The 14552-nt window shown below is 36.8% G+C and overlaps 1 protein-coding gene across 2 annotated transcripts in view; it reads left to right on the top strand.

Moving 5' to 3' along the window:
• The window catches only part of FAM19A1 (family with sequence similarity 19 member A1, C-C motif chemokine like), a 550647-nt gene extending 542035 nt beyond the window's left edge, over positions 1-8612 (top strand). For both annotated transcript variants that reach the window (XM_003785511.2, XM_012802494.1), the window contains 2 exons: positions 1376-1500; positions 7479-8612. In XM_003785511.2, coding sequence (XP_003785559.1) covers positions 1376-1500; positions 7479-7496 — 143 coding nt within the window. In that variant the 3' untranslated portion in view covers positions 7497-8612. The remainder of the gene's footprint in view (positions 1-1375; positions 1501-7478) is intronic.
• Positions 8613-14552: the final 5940 nt, after the last annotated feature.

Here is a 14552-nt window from a genome sequence, read left to right as displayed (position 1 = left end):
CCTGTAGTCTAAGCTACTTGGGAGGCTGAGGCAGGAGACTCACTTGAGCCCAGGAGTTGGAGGTTGCTGTGAGCTGTGATGCCATAACACTCTATCCAAGGGGAGAGCTTGAGGCTCTGTCTCAAAAAAAAAAAATGTGTTATAAATACACATACTAAATTCATTGCCAGCTTTCTATTATCATCATTCTCTATATCACCTTGAAAATTAGAGCTTTTAATCAAATGCCCAACGTGTGATATTTTTACCCAAATCATATCAAAAAGGAAACCATAATTCATACCAACTAAACTTACAACTGTAAAGAAAAATTTTAATTTATTATTGGTCTTGGTTTTTATTTTGCAACTATTCTTTTGTACTTTCAGTAAATTCATTTTTTTCTTTTGCTAGGCTGGGGGATAAACCCTAATGCTGGCTAGATAAATCAGCCTTTCTACAAAGAATGCCTCAGTCATTCTGACGAGTGTTTAGGTATTTTGTCCCCTTCACTGAATAGAGATAGTATAAAATCTATGATCTGCAAAAACAATGGCACAAGAGTTCCTCAAAACTCAAAATGTTAAGTATAGGGAAAAACTTCTCCTTTGCCCTCTGAAGATTTGCTGCAAAATAACTTACAAAAGGCAGATTAATAAGAGAAAAGATACACAAATTTATGAATGTGTGCTGAAGAGTGATTTTCCAACCCCCAGTGGAGCACAGAAGCTTATATACTATTTTGAAAGAATGAGGGCTCAGAGCATGGCCATAAACAGGTTATGCTGACATGTCAAGATTGGTTATGGGAGGGATAACAGAGGAAGTCTGGTTACCAAAGGTAGTCTTTTACATAGATGAAACCTCACAGGCACCAGCCTGACCCAGCCCTCAGAAAGAATAGATGGTCGTTTCTTTCAGACCTTTAAAAGCATCAGACACTCCATTGTCTTTCCTAAATTGGACAAGGGAGGGCCTAAGATAAAGCCTGGCTGCATGAACATTGATTTTCTTTACAGATGCAAATCTATACAGAAGACAGTTTTGCAGGCCTATATCTGTCTGCAGGTCTTCTGTAGCCATCTCAAGCCAAAGAGGTACACTGTGGAGTGAAATATTTATATTTCTATCCTAAGTCTCCCCACTTCATATGTTTTCATCATACAAGGAGATTTTGGAGAGAATGCTTGATGAAACCAGAAAACATAATTATATTTGCATTATGAAACCTATGAATTAAAATCACATTTTTCTTAATAGATATTTCATAGCTAGTCATGGAAGATTAAGAAGACGTAGGGTGCTTCAAAGAATAAGAATGTCTGTAGAGGGACACAGTGTCCCTCAGGTTGTTTGGGTGACATGCAGACATAATTGTTTCCTGTTCCCTGCACAGCCTCCATAGTGATTGGGAAGTGGTGGTGTGAGATGGAGCCTTGCCTAGAGGGAGAAGAATGTAAGACACTCCCTGACAATTCCGGATGGATGTGTGCTACAGGCAACAAAATTAAGACCACAAGAGTAAGATTGCTAATTTCATATGTCTTGTGCATGTTACACACTGTACTATTTATCTTTGTGTTATACTAACAGCATCTAGAGACACTTCGAACAGGAGAGAATGACTCTTCCTCTACAGAAAACATTCTTGAGTATCCTGATCTGTGTCCATCCATGAATAAGAAGCTAGAGAATGAACTTGACTTTCCCATGCCTAGCAGTTTCTGAGTCCTAAATTAAGTTAGATTTCCATAGCCAGCAGAAAGAGGAGCAGTGAGGTCATTATTCAGATAATTCACCCAACGTCTATGGTGCTCAGGATGATAGTCAAATAAAGGTCTTGCCTAATTCACCTAGATGGTTGCTGAAAAGGTCTGCATTTATGTACAACCATTTTCAAAAGGTTCTATAAGAGAATTATTTAATGATTTAGAGAACTGAAAATGTTTTTTGTAAAGTAAACAATCATTCCTTGCTTTCTTTGGCTGAGTATAGAGTGCTCTTCAAAAGACACAAAAATATTTAGGGTGAGCTGCTCCAGCCCATCATAATGGGTGCCCTGATGCTGGACAAGGCAGAAAGGCCCAACCAATAAGACCTTATCCCTTAAATACTGGATAGTCTGGGATTCCTAAAGGGGACAGGGGAGGGGAGATGCTCAGGACACTTAAGTAGTAATTGTTTACCTACTAATACAAAAGCATGTCAGTATTTTAACAGCCAGTATGGTGACATGTTGCATATCACTTGACTATCAGCCTGTGTGTGAGTCTGTGTGTGTGATTTATTGGGTATTTTTTAAAGCAAGTGCTACCAGTTACAAACCCCAGCATGCTGAGATTTTATTTTACCAAAAAGGTAACTCAAATTTAAATGGGCATCTCTGATTCCAGCCTGCGTTTTATGAATCTTAACTTGCTCTTTCTTTCCCATATCATATTTTCAATAAACAAAATTGAGTCTTAATAGCTTTGTGATACAGAAAACAAAAATAATGCTTCATAATACTATATAAAGCACTTATTTTTCACAACTAAAAGATATGTTGTATGTCAAATTTAGTTGCCTATGGTGACCACAGTGACCACCAAACGGCTGCACCTCCCTGACCTGTGACCAGGAGGGATTCCTGGACCACCCTGGCATGTTAACATGCATCTTCTTATGCCCAAATAGTTCCATGTGGATTATGATATTTTATTCCAATGGAACAACTATAGAAGTGAGCATTCAGAGATGAGTCTGGTTCATGCTACTTGTCCACATAAACCATTTTAATTAGCTGATAAAAAATGGATATCAGGTTTCCTTTCAGTTACATTGTACCTGAAAATGATTTTACTAAATAATTTGAAGATTCCCTTACAAGTTAATTTAAATTATTTGGAATTATGGCCAGTATGATTGGAATCCAGTCACCTTTGTTTTAAACACATCATTGCTGGTATATATTCTGCCAAATCTCTATTCTCTATTCCAAATGATAACTGAGTACCCTTTATCATAGGTAAGTCTTATTCTTATGGTGTCTCCAAATCTGAAACTCAGTAAAGAAATATAATTCATGTCAAGATTTAAATGTGAATGTATACATGTACCCAGCAGGTGACTCTTTGGAAGATAGAACATAAACTCAAACAGAAACAAAAAACCCAGAGACTGTTAATGCTACTTTTTGTGACCTATGTAACTTTAAAGTATATTGTAAAACTATCAGTCATATTGTCAGTGTGCCCTAGACATTTTCCAGTATGGCATGAGTATTGTGCAGAATTTGATCACAGTAACAGAGGGTTGAGTACACTACTGGCTAGGGCAGTGGTTCTCAATCTGTGAGTCACAACCCACAGGAACTATATTAAAGGGCCACAGCATTAGGAAGGTTGAGAACCACTGGGCTAATGCCCTAGGTGGGATAAATTCCACTCAGCCAGTTGAAAATATAAGATAAATAAATGGCCCTGCAATTGGTCTAAGAGCACAGGATGTCTCTGTTCTGATGTGGGTGTCCATTTCAAGAGAGGAAATGGGAAACTGCTCTACACAACATGAGCTTCTTATCAGTCTACTGAGAAGTCTCAAGTCTGTCTTTAGAAAAGGAAAAAGAGGACACAGATGAAAAGCTGTATTTTTTAAACCTTGAAAGGACTTGCACACAGCTACTGACATATATTTTCCCCCCTCCTTCCTCAGAAACTCACAACAAAATAAGTACTATTAAACACGAAAGCCAAACACCAGTCCTTAGATCATATGCTCTGAAAATAGGACTTAAGTTAATTTTTCTTGTGTGCCCAATGTATTTTTCCCATCAGAGCACGAATATGCCTACACACTTCAAATATTGACTCTACCCATTTTATTTTTAAAATAGTTTAATTCACAGATGTGCTTTAATGATTATGAGTCACATGTTTTCATTGTTCTAATCAAAGACATAAGAAAAATAGAGTCACCTCTTTTGTTCTTTCTTTTTGTAAGATTGATTTAAAAAGATCTTTCTCAAAAAAAAAAAAAAAGAGAGAGAGAGAGAGAGAGAAGCTGAAGAAACAAACCCAACTTATTAATGAGAACTGAGCGTTTCCTTCATGCTGTTATTTTGAAAGTCACTCCAATATAATGATAACAGCAGGAAAGCTACTTGGAACTTCATTGTCCTCTTTAAAACAGCAGGTTCTCAACCTGTGGGTCACGACCCCTTTGTAACAATGAAAATACACTGCGGCATTAGGAAGGTTGAGATCCACTGCTTTAAAAGATTTTTCCAAATCTTCCTACTCTGTAGGTCACTTTTAAAATAATCAGCCTAAGAAAAAATTCTCAGAAGTCTTTGAAATGTAGATAAACAAATGATGCTTCAAAGTGTGATCTAATTTAAAATGTTATGGTGTTCATTTTTTAATGAGGGTGAAAATTAGAAATTTAATGTTACATACAAACCACCAGACACCCTAGAACATGGACTAGCCTGTGTAATGAGCCACTGTCACAAGGAAAACCCTAGGGGCATTGGATCTGCGTAACAATATAACCCACAGAAAGAAGGAGAAAAAGGTAGGTGGAATTGGGCAAATCTTTTCTATTTGAGAAATCTGGAAGCATAAATCTTGGGAAGAGAGGAAAATTCCTGGACACCACAATATAGAGAGGAAGTAGTTACCCTAGAGCAGTAGTTCTCAACCTTCCTAATGATGCAATGTATTGTTAAAAAGAAGCCACAACCCACAGGTTGAGAACCACTGCCCTAGAGAGATTTCCCAAGACCCATCTTGGAATAGAATAAAGCTGGTAGCACACACTCTCCTGGGACAAAGCTTAATAGATCTGGGTGACATTTCATGGCCAAATTTTAACCCTATCTCTGCTTAATCATTGCTTAAATTATTTCATTTGTTGGTAGTTAGTAGCAAGACTAACACCCTAATTGTTGACTAGAGATCTTTTCCTTCTAAAATAGACTTTAGATACCTCTTCATTAATTTCTTTTCATTGAATTTATAAATTAAATGCATACAGTTGAATGTTGTGAAAGAACCTCACATGCATTCAAGGGACACATTTATACCTTTCATATTCAGGAACAATGTCTTTCTAAATTACTCAGGCTTAATTAGAAAGACAGAGTTCAATTAGAGATTCAATCTCCAACTCCCAAGCTATGTACAGGTACCAGTTCATGGCCTACTAGAAACTGGCCTGCCCAACAGCAAGTGAGCAGTAAACAGGGGAGCCAGTGAAGTTTCATCTGTATTTACAGCCATTCCTCATTGCTTATATCACTGCCTGAGCTCCATCTTCTGTCAGATCAGCAGCAGCAGTAGATGCTCATAGGATCAAGAACTCTGCTGTAAATTGCACATACAAAGGATCTAGGTTATGTGCTCCTTATTAGAATCTAATCACTCTCACCCCGATCCATGGAAAAATTGTCTTTCATTAAACCAGTCCCTGGTGCCAAAGAGGTTGGGGACTGTATAAATCACTTCACAATGCTATAATACTTTCAGCTAAAAACTGAACATCAATTGTTTAAGAGTAGAAAGAAGAAAAGGATGAAAAGAGAAGACAACCAAAGTCACTTGAAAGGAAAAATTAACAAGTTAAAACAGCAGATTACAATCTGGAGTTATACCCTAGGAAATATCAAGCAACTTTGGATTTGCTCCATTCCAGTATATGAATGTCACTCAAACAAGTGAGAAAATCAATAGTTAAAGCAAAACAGAAAATCAAGTTTCCTCCCCTAAAAGGAAGAGTTAATAGACCTTAGATTTCACTACTACCCTCAATAGCCATCTTCTCAAATCTGTGTGTCATGCCCACACTCTCCTGGGTCCGTCCTCGTAATGACAACTCTGGCTTTGCATACCTCCACTCATTCTAATCAGCTTGATGTTTGTATTTATCTGAAATTGAGAACCTATGACTTTACAATTCTGACTGCAGTCTATGTTACGTGACATACCTCATTAAAAGTAATGAGAGAATGAAACAGAGAGAGATCTAAAGAAATATTAACAATAACTGTCCAGAAGGGTAAAAAATTAGAAAATAAGAAAGAGACATTGAAAGACATGGAAATTAATTAAAAAAAAAAAGAAAAGAAAGAAAGAAAAAAAGACATGGAAAATATTGAGAGATTTGCAGATTACAGGAAGAACTAATATATAAACCAATTTACACAATCACAATTGTCCCTGGCTCTAAGTGAACTCAATCATTTCTTTAGCTAATAAATAATTTAAGCCTCTACTTACATTTATATTATCTAAATGTAGTGTATTAAGGTCTTGGAAATGTTATGTGATGATGAACCTGACAGAGCGCCTGAGTTTCTATAGAGGATAGGGCCTAAAACTGGGGAGAATCTTTAAAGTACTATCTTATTGAGGACCTGCTTCATGAGTATGTGACCCATGAAGAGTTTTGTAAATGTCACTTTTGGTGAAAAAGAAGACTGTATTTAAAAAGGTGATGAAATCCACTGGAATGTAGGAAGCCAATGTTTGGAAGAAGAAGCTACTACTTATGAGGAAAAGAAAATAAATGTGTAGAGACTTCTCCCACATTCTACCCCTGACCCAGCCATCTTTTGAATTTAGACTTTTGTTATTGTTCCTGCCTAACAATGAAAGGTTTAAATGGGCTTCCACCTCTGGACTCAGAACATTCAATTTCCAAAACTAAAAACAATTAAGATATAATAAAGAAAAATGCCTTATTTCTTCAAACTCTAGAATAGAGGCTTCAACCTTACTAGAATTGTTATTTGTGCTCTTAGTGATGCTCTGTGCATGCATTTTTAAAAAAATCTTAGTCTTTGAGACCATATCCACATGGTTTACAATGTATCTATAGTTATAGGATTATACCTGATTGACCTTGAACACTGTGCCATAGACTAGAACAGTTTCTCACCTTGCAAAGATGTCCTGTGTTCTATGTAGAAGTAATCCAACCTTGGCAACAATTTCACATCATGCCCAACCTCTACATCTTACAACAGGCCAACTTGACAAGCCCCTTGGAGTGAATGACCTACTCAGCCAAATTCCCATCAGATAGAGGACTACACATGATGTATAAATGATCATACACTGGGCCCAATGTAAAATGAAAATGCAGGGCCCTTGTTCAAAAACTATTAATAATTTCAAGATGACAACACTAGGGCATTAAACCAAGCATGGGGCCATTACCAAGATAGGGACTTGTGTGACCTCATAGGTCACACACCCATGAAGCCAATCCTCAATAAGACACTGCTCCAAAAGTCTTCTCAGTTGTGATAAAAATTAATTTAATGCATTGATGAAAATATCTGTCAATATGCTTTGATCCCATTGGAACAAACTACTGCTCTAAACTTTTAAGATTTCTGAGTTCTGATCACTTACTTGACAGGGTCAACATCCTGAAAATCCAAGAAGTCCTCACATTTCTTTGTGGCTTCCTTTTGTGCTGCTCTTCCTGAAATATCTGTTTTTCTTTGGTTTCAGATTCACCCAAGAACCTAACAGAAGCATTTATCATAGTAAAGAAAAACCAACCCTAAGGAAAATGCATTTTGAGAATTGAAAACATCTTACACATTTACAAGCCAAATGGATTTCTTATTTGCACTCTGACTGGTTAGTAGATAATCACAGTGCATTTACTGTGTGTAACAAAATATCCTATAATGAGAAGACTTGGAGTTTTTGGCAACACCATGGAAAGTGCGTTTTAAAAAAAAGGGTTTTCTCAGTGAAATTTTTTGGGATCATGAAGAACGATCAACTATCTTCTAATTTGAATCTATAGTTACTTTGTACCATTTGAAATATATGTATATATATAATATTTTGAAATATTATATATTCTCTTCAAGAAATGAACAGTACCACAGTTTGAGACGGCTGGTGTACCCCCTTTGAGTTTTGGATGTTCCGTCTGTTTGCTTTGTTTTGTTTGTCATTTCTTTTCCTATCGGCAAGGAAGATATATGTCCTTGAAAGAATTCAAGAATGGCACTGACACTGGAAGGCCAGCTACAGGTGGACTCCTGGAATATGAGGCATCATAATGAGACTGAGTCAAGAGCTTCCTTCTGTTTCTACTGGATGGCCCAAGGAAGCACATCGTCCTGTTTTATTGCTTTCTACCCTGTGCAATATTAGCATGCAAGCTTGGCTTACATAACCATACTTTATATTCGATTGATATATAATCACCGTTCTAACCTCTTCCAGGAAAATATTTTTAGAACTACTAGCTTTTCCACATACAAGTAAATGAGGATTCTTGAGGGAGCTGCTCCACCATGCTATTAAGACTCTGGCAGAGTTATGGTAGGATATGGATCCCTGTATTAATAAGTCCTGTAAATACAATGTCTTAAGGCTTTGTATAGCTGTCCTAGACTGCAGAAATGTCCTCTGATTAAATCCAAAGTCTGGCATCATTAACTACATAGTGCTGTAGCAACAAGTCTTATCATGGCACTTCTTTCTATGTTTGATTTGCTTTTTTCCAAGAGTATTCAGATATCCTCTGGTGAGATAGGAAGGCCATGAAATCAATTAGGTTTCAGAATGATCTATGTGACCAAATGTTGGACAGCCCTATTAAAGTGGTAAATAACTTCTTTCTAATCCTTCTTGTCCTCTTTATTTGCCATTTACTTTTACTGAATTTAACCAAATCTGGAGAAAACCTGCCCAGGGATTCACATTCAACCAAAACTTTTTCCACAAGGTCTTTGCTTCTATCATGGTGATTATTTCCAACCCCACTATTTTGAAAATGAGAAATTCATTACTATAATTGCAGGTCCTTGGTCAGCAAGATGAAACATCAGATCCCATTATCAAGCTTCTGTAGTGGTCATGGGGATGATTTGGGGCTCACCATCTTCTCTTTTTGAGAGTTAACTCAGCTAGTGCTTATAAGAAGGAAATATCTTCTTAAGTTCTAGTTTTCTTGGAAATAGCACTTTCTATTCCAGTCACTTACCCTATCATCTTATAAGTGTATCTGTTTTTTCCACAAAACCTATTCTCTGGAATGCATATTATTAGAACCTCTTATTAGATAGATCAGTATTACACTGAGTCCTGTGGTCTGGGCTTTTAAATTTAAATCTCAGACAAAATCCAAAAGCTCCTTCATCTCTACCAAGATAGCCTAACGTCTGATTGAACATGTACACACTCTAACCAGATAAACCGATTCTGCATTTGGAAGGCCTATAAAAGCATCTAGAGATAAAATCCTGACTATGAAATTGAGCCTTCTCCCAAAACTTTCACAAATACCTGCCAGAAGGTAGCATAAAATTCATACCAGTAAATTAGAATTTTCTAATGTATTGTCCAGATCTATATACCAAAATAATATATTAGAAATTGATTTTCATCTGTAGACTTTGGAGTAAAGACTGAAATCATAAACCCAAAGAATTATCTAGAAGAGAGCATCTCAAAATGTGGAGAAAAAACTATTATAAAATATACTCGGGAAAAATTTTTTATATAAAGTAAAGTAGAAGTGTTTACTGAGGGAACTATCAGAGGCTTTAACATACCAGAAGACACTGTGTGTCTTCCAGAAAGACTAGAAAAGGGGAAGTTGTGTAAAAAAACCTCCAAAATCCAGACATGATAGTTGGTCATTTGGCTAATGGGGATCGTGTGCCTTGTGTAATGGGAAGCTATAAAAATATTATTTTTCAATATGAAAATTTTTCAAAAGAACCAGAAATCTAGGGGGTTTTCACATGAAATTTTCTAACATTCTAAAAGTGAGAAGAACTAATTTCATTTTTTAAAAATGCTCCAAACATTGATATTTCCCCAAACTCTCTGAACATATGGACTTCATTGTGAAATTGGTGTTCCCTCAGATACTCCTTTAAAAGCATAGATCCTACATGAAAATCCAATGAGAAAAAAGAAAGCCATCCTCTTTCACGAGGCCTCACACATCTAGACACTTTTTCATAACTCAAAATGTGTGACACTCACAGCTTTCCCTATTCTGTTACTGCAGCCTGTAAGTCGACGCAAGAGCTAGTCTAGAGATCCACATCTGTTAGTTCATTTCCCATTGGTCAATTCATGCAACAGCCTCCCTTGAAAAGACCTGGAGAAGGAATCAGGGGGAAAAAAGACCACATTAGAATCAGACAACCATGCAATAAGACAGTGCAAATATTTGTAAATGTCGTCAAATTCAATTTGGACTTATTCAAGTCCTTTACACAAATGTGTGAACCATCAAATTTTGTTTAAATTTAACTTACTTGCTTCAGTTGGGGAAATTTAATATCAACCATCTGCCTATTGAATTTGATCATTTATGGTGAAAAAACTTACATCCCGTATTTCTGGTAATAAAGATCTCGGTGTGGTATAAGTAATATTGATTTTGAGCTTGTGCATCTAGAATAATGAATAACATTGTGACATAATTAGAGTAAAAGCAAAGAGTTTCATCCAGAGACCTTCTCTTGGTAAAAGGAGAAATATGACTTATTTTATAAGATAAAGATTTTCAAGTAGGGTAAAACTTATCTGTTGACATTTTGGGTGATTAGATTTATCTACTAACGGACTGGCCAAGCACACTGAGAAGTTTACTACTTGGATTTTTTTCCATTATAGAATGATAAAGAATGTTTTCACCAACACACAATTCAACATCTTTTTTTTCTATCAAATAGAGTATAACTTTCACAAAGCAATATAGTGGTTTTATAGTGCCATATATTATGCCACCTTGCCATTGTCACTGATATAGTAAGTTATGGAAGATATAAAAATTGTTTATGTGAGGAGAGCCACCACATTCCTCGCTGGCATGGGGTACACATTGTTTTCTGGAAGGTTAAATAGCATGTCATAATATGACTTCTTCTTTTAATTAAGATTGACAGCCCCTATTTCAATAGCTATTAGTGTTTGCTTGACAAAGAACTATGTCATGTCTGTTTTCATAAGTCGTCTACCTTCTAAATAAGATTCAATGTAGTAAATTGTAGACGCGAGCTATCTCTATCTAGTTAATACATACAAGAAAACATGATAAAGGGTACAACTTAGGAATGTGAGAAGTCAAAATTAGTAGCAGCAGGGATAGAATCTATTTCCTAGCCCCCATGGGCATAATACAAAAGTGATGAAACAGAATCATGCTCATACGTCAAAGAATATTAAAGAGAAGTTTATTAGTTGCACATATATTCACACCTCCAAAAAGTCTGCTATTAAAGATTTAGAGATTTTAAGTTGAAGAGGTCAGGATTCTTTTCTTCCTTATAAAAAAGCTAAGGGACATATCATTCATTGAATGTTACAACATGCTAGCTTTATTGGACAGTGAGTGGCTCGCTTTGGTAATTTGTTTCATTTTTGAAAAACACTAAGCTCTCATTTATTCTGGTGACTAATCATATTATTTACAAAAATAAACACATAAATATAGATAACCAATCACCAAATGTGAAAGCAAGGACCCCAACCCTTACTGACTATATTTACAAAACAGGAGATATTTATCCAGCCCTGATTCTTATGTGCTTAGAGAAGCTACCACCTGAGAGTAGACATATGAAATGCCATGACATATGAGATGAGTGATGAAAATACGAAGCCAGATTACCCATAAAATGGTGTTTCACAACCCCTTAGGCCATTATACCACCTTTCTGTTGTCACTAGTACAATAAGTTATGGAAGACATAAAAATTGTTTATGTGGGGAGAGCCACCACATTCCTTGCCAACATGGGGTACACACTGCTTCCTGTAAAGTTAAATAGCATGTCGTAATATGACTTCATGATATGTAATCATATGTCACAGGGTAGGTAGGAAGTGACTTCTTACTGTTAATAGTCCACAATTAAACTTTTAAAGGAATTATAACTGGTTCAAGGGTAGTTCTCAAACAGGGCATCAAAGGGACATATGCCTACAGAGCTAGCCAGGTAATACAAGTTAGTTAAGCAAGGTCACCTGCAGTGCCTCAGCATGACATGGTGAGGACAGAGACCTTGGCATATATCAAAGTACTGGTAGCCAGAATTTGGTTCCATGCAGCATTAAGGAATCAATGTGGCCAGATTCTTATGATTTTTTTTTTTTTTTGGAATACCCAGAAACCACATATGTTGATATGTGAGTATGCCAAAAGCAAACTCAAAGAATTTTTCTTATGCTTTTATATCACACAACAATCAACAGAGAAGACTTTTATGCCCAACTGTGAAGGATTCCCCCATACACTAAGCAAGCAATCACTTCAACAACTGGGGGTCTTCTAAACCAATTCAATTTTGACACTCTCCCTGGACATATCATCAGATCCTACAGGGTGAGATTGGCAGATCTTATCAGCTTCCCCATCTGCCCCCTATTTCCAATGCCAATTGCAAGCCCCCTGGCTTCTAATTAGCCAGGTATATAAATCAAGGTTCCCAACAATTATTTGGGTTTGAATAATTTGCTGGAGTGGCTCATGGACCTTAGGGAAACACATTTACCAATTTATTAGAAAAGATATTACAGAAGATTCTGATGAAGAGACACATAGGACAAGGTATGGGAAATGGTGAGGAGCTTCTATGCTCTCTCAGGTGCTCCAGCTTCCAGGAACATCTACTTGTTCAGCTATCCAGAAGTGCTCTGAACCCTGTCCCTTTGTGTGTTTCTGGAGATTTCATTATATAAGCATAATTGATTAAAGCATTGGCCACTGGTGATCAGCTTCACCTTCAGCCCCTCTCCCCTCCAGGGATGTTAGAGTGGGGTGGGGCTGGAAATAAGTCCCAACCCTCTAATCTCATCTAATGACTTGGTCTTTCCAGTGACCAGCCCTATCCTGCAGCCATCTAGGGGGTCCTAGCCATCAGTCAACTCATTGACATACAAAAAGACGTTACTTTGAGGTTCTATGAATTTTAGGAGTTACTTGCCAGGAAACAGGGTTGAAGATCAAAAACATGTTTCACTATATCATGATACAATGTGTCCAAATTTCATATGCTTATAACCCATTAAAATTTTGTTTGAAAGATGTGGCTAAAGGTTCTGTTCTGTCTGTAAAACACCAGTTTGCAAATTTGACCTAAAATTACATCATTCTCCTGCATTTGTATTCTCCTATGCTTCCTCTGATGGTAGGAAAAACGAAATGGTGGAGAAAGAGCTAGTTAGCCAGCACTAACCCACTACTGAGGGAGCTTTGGTTTCATACTAGTATTGAGTACATCAGTTGTCCTCCATTGGGTGTATGTCAAGTTCACAAAAAGGAGCTAATCACTATACTAGGATGGAGTAAATGGGGTCAGTTTCTATAGTCTCCAATTTGAGGACTGAAAGAAAATGGTACATGTATAAGGTTGGCAGACAGTAATAGCTGGTGCCAAAGACCTAAGAAGCTAGCAGCTAGCCACCCAATAAAAATGGCCTCCCTCTATTTTCATGTTCCAGATACAACCTCCCACACATTTTGTAATGCCATCCTTTTATTTTTATTTTTGATTTTTTAAATTTAGAATTAGTACAAGGTTACAAAAGATTACACTGTTTACTTTTGTTAGGTAAAGGCCAAGTTGTAGTTTAGCCCTGCACCCAGGAGGTGTGCCATATACCCTTAAGCTGTGCCCATTAGATGAGAACTTAGCTAACCTCCTCCCTCCTCCCCTTTCCCATTTCTCTCCCCAATCCTCACTTGAATTTAATTGTGTTTTTCTGTCATGTGGGTATGTAGCTGCTTATCTATTGGTTTCATATTAGTATTGAGTACATCAGATACTTGCTTTTCTACTCCTGTGATACTTGATTAGGGAGAATATTCTTTGACTCCATCCAGATTAATACAAAAAATGTAAAGTCTCCATCTTTTTATGGTTGAATAGTATTCCATTGTATACATATACAACAGTCTATTAATCTATTTGTGTGTTGATGGGCACTTGGGCTGATTCTACATCTTGACATTTATAAATTGAGGGGCAATAAACATTCTAGTGCAAATATCCTTATGGTAAAAATAATTTTTTTCTTCTTCTGGGTAGATACCTAGTAATGGGATTGCAGGATCAAAGGAAGGTCTACTGTTAGCTTTTTGAGGATTCTACGGGCTTCTTTCCAAAAAGGATGCATTAGTTTGCAATCCCACCAGCAACATAAGAGTGTTCCCTTCTCTCCACATCCACACCAGCATCTGCAACTCTGGGACATTCTGATGTGGGCCATTCTCACTGGGGTTAGATGATATCTTAGGGTGGTTTTGATTTGCATTTCTCTTATGATTAGGAATGATCATTTTTTTCTGTGTTTGTTACCCACTTGTCTTCTTCAGAGAAGTTTCTGTTCATGTCTCTTGCCCATTTATAAATGAGACTTTTTGCTCTTCTCTTGTTGATTAGTTTGCATTCTCGGCAGATTCTAGTTTTCAGCCCTTTTTCAGATTTATAGCATGCAAATATCTTCTCCCTTTCTGAAGGTCATCTATTTGCTTTAGTTGTTGTGCCTTTAGCTGTGCAGAAGCTTTTTAATTTGATCATGTCCCTTTTTTTTTTTTTTTTTT

Source organism: Otolemur garnettii, unplaced genomic scaffold (genome assembly GCF_000181295.1).
Source record: "Otolemur garnettii isolate 467f Iridium unplaced genomic scaffold, OtoGar3 scaffold00015, whole genome shotgun sequence".
NCBI classification, from domain to species: domain Eukaryota; kingdom Metazoa; phylum Chordata; class Mammalia; order Primates; family Galagidae; genus Otolemur; species Otolemur garnettii.
The sequence above is the reverse complement of the archived record's forward strand: the minus strand, read 5'-3'. Positions and strand labels throughout refer to the sequence as shown.